The 7,613-nt window shown below is 41.0% G+C and overlaps 1 protein-coding gene across 1 annotated transcript in view; it reads left to right on the top strand.

The window, feature by feature from the left end:
- The first annotated feature begins 504 nt into the window (after window positions 1-504).
- VTA1 (vesicle trafficking 1) overlaps window positions 505-7,613 on the top strand; it is a 65,030-nt gene continuing 57,921 nt past the window's right edge. Inside the window, exon 1 of the mRNA XM_050949866.1 lies at window positions 505-686. Within this exon, the coding sequence (XP_050805823.1) occupies window positions 578-686 (109 nt within the window). The 5' untranslated portion in view covers window positions 505-577. The remainder of the gene's footprint in view (window positions 687-7,613) is intronic.

Genomic DNA, 7,613 nt, shown 5'->3' with positions numbered 1-7,613 from the left:
GTCCCAGGCCGGTGAATCTGCTAGCTCACCAGTACGGTTTGCTAAAACAAAACTGTTCTGAATAAAGGTAACTGAGCACCCACTATTATTGTTCTGTGGGTGCTCCAGCCCCAGAGCACCCACAGAGTCACCACCTCTGTCTGACAGGGGAACCAACACAGTGGAGGAGGCCACACTCTGTGTCTCCCCCTTTGACAAGAACAGGCCTGCAGCCTCTACACTAGCGACCACTCGCCCGGCCAAGAGCAGCCCACCCCCAGGCGATTTCTAAAGCTCCCGGATCAAGGGACGCTCGTGTCAGCGCCAGGCTTCGAACACTGCTCCCCCAACACGCAGGCGCGCTCTGCACAAGGCCGCTTCGCACCGCGGGGGGGGGGCCCTCACCTCACTTTTCCCCGCCTCCCACCAGGGGTCGCTGCTGCAGGAGCGAGGCGCCAATCCCCCCTCCCCGCCCGCCCGCATGCGTGCCTCGGCCGGCGGCTGTCACTGCACCGGAAGCGGAAGTGGGCCGCGGGGCTTGGGCGTGGCGCTAGTTGTTGTTGCTAGTGCTGGCGCCGCGGGTCGGGTGTGGGGCGTTATGGCGGCCGCGGCCCTTCCTCCGCTGCCTGAGCAGTTCAAGAGCCTCCAGCATCATTTGCGAACCGGGCAAGAGCTGGACAAGCGGGAGCCGGTGGTGGCGTATTACTGTGAGTGAGGCTGCAACGGCCACGAGAGCCCCGCCCCCCACTCACCGACCGGTCCCCCCGCCCCCCCATCTGACCGATACCCGACAGCCACACCCCCACCCCGTGACTGTGTCCCCTGCCCCGCCCCCAATACCCTTTCCAACTACAGCCCCCTGCGCGTCTGCAGGGCCGCCCCCCCCCATAGAACAGACCACTGTTCTATGGGGGGGGGGGCGGTGGCGGTAAGAATAATAACGCAATAACTGTTCATTAGCGTTGTAATAAATAACTTTGTACCACGACTAAATTTGTCCACATTTAATCCGGTGCGATAAATTAATGTTTGTTCCAATCTCAGCGTTGCCTTTCGTGAAGGGAGCACCTATTTTGGGTCGCGTTCTCCCCCCCGCCCCAGTGATTAATGTCTAAGGCGCAGCGTCTTGCAAAACACAGCCCAGGGTTCCCATCGTCACCTCACTGTAATAAATGGGCCACCTTAGAAGTTTTAAGAGATTTTAAAATACAAAAAAATTAATAAGAGATTTTAAAATATCAGTGATGGGAGTTTTCAAATGCCTCTTTGAAATATAAAAGTAGACTCATAAAATGGAGAAACAGACTAGATTCAGGCAAGCTTGGTTCTGTTCCCAGCTCTGCTGCTGATTTATCGGGCCTTCAGCTGTTCACTTTCCCCATCTTTTGAGATAGATGTTTGTGTTTATGTCTAGATATTTAAAATTTTCATCTGTTATTGTTTGAAATTTCCTCTTTTTAAGGGCAGGTCTACACTACAGCCCAAGTCAATCTAACTTACGTTGCTCAGGTTGCATGGATAGAAATTTTGTGCTGTCCACGCTGGCGCTACATTGGTGGAAGATGCTCTCCTGCCAATATAGCTTATGTTTCTCCCCGAAGTATATGCCAACGGGAAAGAATGGCCCTCACTCATTTTCAGCAGGGAGGAAATTATATTTTCTTAGGGCTTGTCTACACTACAGACACTACAGCAGCACAGCTACAGTGCTACAGCTGTTCTGCATTAGTATAGACCCTTGCTACAATGGCAGAAGAGTTTTTTTCATTGCTTGTAGTTCATCTACCCCTTCGAGAGGCAGTAGTAGTTGACAGATGAATTCTTCCATTGATTTAGCAGTCTCTATATTGGGGCTTAGGCTGATCTAACTACATCTCTCTGGTGTGTTAATTATTCACATTGCTGAGCAACATAGTTAGGCCAACCTAAGTTTTAGGTGTAGAGCATGCCTTACTGTTTCTGTCTCTCAAATGACTTATTCTTCCCCTTTGAGATAATTTTATCAGAAATAAACTTCATAGAGTTGCTGTAGTATATTTTCAGAAAGGAGTAAATGAGGAAAGGAGCTTTTTAACTAGTGATTTAATAAAGTACTTCTTTGTATACAGAGGTGAACTGAAAATGCAGGCTTGCAGTATTTTGAAAAACATACGCAACTCAGAGGCCCAAGAATGATCCTAGTCTTTATTTCCTGCAAACAAATAATATGCTAATACAGTACTAGAATATCAACAAGTTGAATAAGTCACCTGTAAAATAACAGAAAAACTGGATGTTTGTAATAATTGCTGGATGGTTCTAGTAAAACACAACACAAAGTCATCTTGTGGATGAAAGGGAACATTAGCTTGCTCCTGAAGTGCTTTTTTCTTATCAGATGTTACACAATGTCTAATTTCGTCATACAAATAATAGAGTTTCATGTAAGCAAGTAAGTGCAGGTTTTTGTTCTGATGAAACTAGATGCAGAAATGTTTGATGACTAACCAATACTAATTTCTCTTTTTTTTTTCTTGATTTATATATGTGTTCTGAAATCTAATATAAATTCTCAAGAGTGTGTAGGAAAAAACTAACTTTTTATCACATCTTAATATGTTGTGATATTTGAACTTCAGTGAATAAATACTTAAGGGAGAGGATATAAAGTGCCAATTAGCTTTATATCATTTATCAGGTGCATCCCTGCTTGAGCTTTAAATTAGTTATAGGTGGCCTTGTCTTTTCCATCTGGCCACTTAAGTGTGCTTACTGTGTTATTGAACATAGCAGAAAAATATGTTCCAGTGACACAATGTTTCTCATTACATTACAACTTAAAGTAAAAAGTGATGACATCTTGTTTTCAAAACTGTTTAGATTCTGAATCCTTTTAAATGTCACAGAGCAAAAGAATCAGTCATCACTGAAATCATTTTGAAACTTTTAAGTAGTGTTTCATACAAATAGACATCCTACCCATCTCCAGCAATGAGACTGTTCCTACTATATTGTATGGCTCCAATCCTGCAAGTTCTGGTATGTTGGTGTGCTGGAGAGCCCTGTTGAACTCCATGTCGGTGGGATTCCATGCAGGGAAAGGAGTTGCAGGATTGAGGAAATAGACTTCGATCCTGCAAATGTGTGTGTTTAACTTTACTATAATGAGTACTCCCATTGACATCTTGTGACTACTCAAGGTTGTAAAATTAAGCACAGTTATGAGTGTTGGCGGTGCCAGGGCCTAAGGGCATTTCTGCACATTGTTGAGCAGTAAAATTGTCAGTAGTGACCCCTCCTTGAAATTACTGCTATATGTAACTTCCTGCTGTACCTTTCCTCTAAAACCCCCCGCTCCCATTTCAACAGATAAGGGGTGTTAAGTCTGTGTTATGAACAGACCTTGGTACTTGAATTGGTAGTCAAGATTTTTTACCGCTAAGTAATAACTAAAAATCAAGAAGCAAAGTGTAACGTATTGCTTATCTCACAAAAATAGCAAACAGAAATTTTTAAATAGAAAGGTACATGTTTAGAAGTGTTTATTGTTAGACTATAATAGTTTTTTAAAGATTACACATTGGGCTTAAACTACTTTTATTTTAAACTGTGTATTGTAAAATACTTTTTTTGAGCATTTCCTTTCCTGGGTTGTATTAAATAGTTTGTGTTAATCATATGGCAAGATCTTAATGGTGCTTGTTCAGTACCTAGCTGTTTCCACACCCCACTAATGATCAGATTTAGTATGTAGTAATGTCTAGAAGAAAAGTTATATAGCTCCACTAGAGAAAAGGGCACAGGTGATTAATGGTGAACAAGGTGGAATTCTTCCTTCATTAAGTAATATGGGTGGAGGTTAGATTGTTTAATAGAGTTGCATGACTTGTTCAAGGGATGTCATTTTCTAAACACAAGGAAGCAAACTCTGATGATAAATCTCTGGCCTGTTCTATACCAAAAGAAAAAGTTGTCCCCAAGTAATATCAAAGGCAGTCTGACTGGAAAATAAACTTGCTAAATAACCGTGTTTGAGAGAGAATTACTTGTTTCTGTAACATGTTCACTTCTGTTGTAGAGGTTTGATGAAGGAAACTTCTTAATTACTGATTTTCTTTCAACCTTTCACTCTTAGCTCTTTTCAAAATAGCCTGTACATTTTCAAGAGTTTATTTATTAACTGAATTGTGTTCTTTTTGCTTACTGTAGCTCTAATTTAAAGGTATTGATAGCAGTGCAGGTGTACTGAAAGCAACACTATTGTCCCTGAATCTTTTCAACGCTCTATAGTACATACATAAATCACATTTCCATATCCAGTAAAGGCAGTATAAAATAGTATAAGTGATATAGTCAGCATGCTCCAGCAACTTCTAAGAAGCAGAGATATAGGGCCTGATTCTGATAACAGTCTTATAAATCTGAAGTATCTCTCTTAAAATCATTGGACTAACTGGTGTAAAATAGGTGTGAAAATAATTTGATCCCTAGATTTTCTTTTTCCCCCAGATCTTTGTTCAGATCTTTGAATTAATCTTTTGGTAAAATAGTTAAAAAAGTCCTTACTCAGCATGTGCATTAGTGATTTTCCTGAAATTCAAGGAAAGAAAACATACAAGATTTCAAGTTGCTTATTTCTCCCAGTACTCTAGCTGGCCATTGTTTGATTGAAAAGCTGAGCGGAACAGAGGAAGAAGCCCCTGGCCCCCATTTTTCAGCAGTTAAATGGGGTTTTTTCACCTGGGGAAATTTGGGGGAATAATAAAATGTTGACAGACGTGACCTTTTCTACCTGCAGTAGATCCAATGTCGTCTTTTTTTTTCTTTTTTTTTTAACCTAGAGATAAAGAACAAGGAAGTGCAGCTTGGCCTTTTTGTCTTTCTAAGGCTGAGGTCTGTGCAGTGTATTGCAGTTCTATATGGATCATTCTGTTGAGCATTACCGAGCTATTTCTGTCTGCTTGTTTTATACAGCAGCTACAGTGTAGACCCTCTCACCCTCACCTGTATTTGACATATGTTGCTTAATGAAAACCTACTTTGTGTTTTTCAAAATTAGCACCAGCTAAACTCAAGTTACAGTAAAGTGTTAGCATAAGTGGTAAATTTAAAAACTTGCATATTATTAAGGCACAGAAATAATTATAGACAGCAAGAAATATTTTTCCCACTTCACTTGGTTATAGTTGCAGAAATAACGTTCTACTGTAACTTCATGCATTTTTGCTTATTAGGAAAATATTGACTAACCATTTAATCTTACTTAAAGCCGTATATAACTAAATGGTATTAGATCTTTTCACTGGAAAAAATCTTTGTCAATTATATACTTTATACATTTAACTAGAGCTTATTAGAATTCAAAAGCATAAAATATTGTGCCCAGAAGATTCTTTGTTTTGTTAAAAGGTGAGTTCCCCAGAGTTTCTACATACTGGAAGGAAACATACATTTATTACATGTCTGCAACAAAGTTTCTTTGCAGGATAGTACCTACTAAGACTCCAGAGTTTAAGCTGATTCACCTGTTGTGCATGGTTGAACAATCTGTTTTCTGTATCATAATAGTAATGGGGAAACAGATTTTATGGGGGTTTTTAAATGTATCATTTGAGGCTACACATTAAGGAATAGATTTTAATCTTTTGTTTTTCTGGAATATTTAAGGAATAAGGCATCTAGTGTGTGGTGTGCTGTGACTCATGTTTTGAATATATGGGATAAATTGTCCTCGACTTCAGTTTCTTAAAGATGGGTTTCCTTCATCCTATATCTCAAATATTTTCCTTCCTCTGTCTTCATTTGTGTTCATGTTTTCCTTTAAGAGGATTGCAAGGAAGAAACTGTACTCTGATGCCTTTGCCCTTATTGTTGCAGCAGAAGAACAAGTAGCTCTGTATTTAGAAGCAAATGCTTACGAGAAAGGTTAATAAAAGTTGTTAATTGCCAAATGTATTCGCTGGAAATTATTAGAACAATGAAATCAAGCTGGTGATATTGTTTAAAATTACTAGGAGATGGACAGAAATGGAAATATAGAACAGATATGATTCAGAAATTAAAACTTATTTTCTGAGGTGTATATTATTTTATTAAGTAAACTACTAAACCTGTAAAAGCAGCAAAGAATCCCTGTGGCACCTTATAGACTAACAGACGTTTTGGAGCATGAGCTTTCGTGGGTGAATACCCACTTCCTCAGATGCATGTAATGGAAAATTTCCAGGGGCAGTATATATATGCTAGCAAGCAAGCTAGAGATAACGAGGTCAGTTCAATCAGGGAGGATGAGGCCCTGTTCTAGCAGTTTGAAGGTTTGAAAACCAAGAGAGGAGAAACTGGTTCTGTAATTGCAAGCCATTCACAGTCTTTGGTTCAATCCTGAGCTGATGGTGGTCAAATTTGGTCAGATGAACTGAAGCTCAGCAGTTTCTCTTTGAAGTCTGGTCCTGAAGTTTTTTTTGCTGCAGGATGCCACCTTAAGGTCTGCTATAGTGTGGCCAGGGAGGTTGAAGTGCTCTCCTACAGGTTTTTGTATATTGCCATTCCTAATGTCTGATTTGTGTCCATTTATCCTTTTCCTTAGAGACTGTCCAGTTTGGCCGATGTACATAAAAAGATCTCACTTGCCTTTTTACTAAAGTCTTACTCATTTCTAATATCAAGGTTAGTGTTTTTTCACATTAATATATTGGACCATAGTAGTGCTCTGAAGTTAAAAAATCCAAAACAATATTATGTCATCTACAAGATTGGATTTAATAGGGAATATGGTAAATTGCCTTAACAATACCAAGAATTAGAACTGTGACCTTTCCATTTCATAGAGAATGCCATTGCTTTTGTCTTTTATATGAATTAAGTGCTCATAATAAGTGTAACTGATAGTCTTGAAGGCTGGTGTTTTCATCAGTTGAATAGGTTCAGCATAGACAGTTACACTGCAAAGTTCCCCAAATGGTCCTGGAAATGTAGCTCAGGGCTTGGCTACACTTGCAAGTTACAGCGCAATAAAGGAGTCTCGGGTGCCCAAGCTCATTCCGTGTGCACACTGGCAAGGCACGTAGAGCGCTTTGTCTCCGCGGCTATAGCGCTGCTGGTACTCCACCTCGGCGAGAGGAATAACGTTTGCTGTGCCTTGGCTACAATGCACGGGCATCACTGTGAACGAGGTGTTGGGTTACTGTGCTCTGACCAACCTCTGGAAACGTCCCATAATCCCCTTAAGTCAAATGATCTCTCTTGTCATTGTTTTGAACTCCTGTAGGAATGTGGAAATGCCCTTTCCAAGCTCTGTTTCTGACAGCCGGCATGCAAGCCATATGGAATGCTGTGTGTGAGAGAGAGAGGCGGGGGGGGAGGGGTCTGCTGCTGTCTGAACTTAGAAGACTGCATGCTGACATGCTCTCAGCCCCTCAAAAACCCACTCTCTCTCCCTCCCCACATACACACAACACACTCCCTGTCACACTCCACCCCACATTTGAAAAGCATGTTGCAGTCACTTGCATGGAATAGCTGCCCATAATGCACTGCTCCCAGTGCTGCTGCAAGTGCCGCAAATGTGGCCACGCCAGTGTGCAAGCAGCTGTCAGTGTGGACAGACTTCAGCGCTTTCCCTACTGCGCTCTACAAAGGTCGGTTTAACTCACAGC

This window comes from Gopherus flavomarginatus, chromosome 4 (genome assembly GCF_025201925.1).
Source record: "Gopherus flavomarginatus isolate rGopFla2 chromosome 4, rGopFla2.mat.asm, whole genome shotgun sequence".
In the NCBI taxonomy this organism is placed as follows: Eukaryota; Metazoa; Chordata; order Testudines; family Testudinidae; genus Gopherus; species Gopherus flavomarginatus.
The sequence above is the reverse complement of the archived record's forward strand: the minus strand, read 5'-3'. Positions and strand labels throughout refer to the sequence as shown.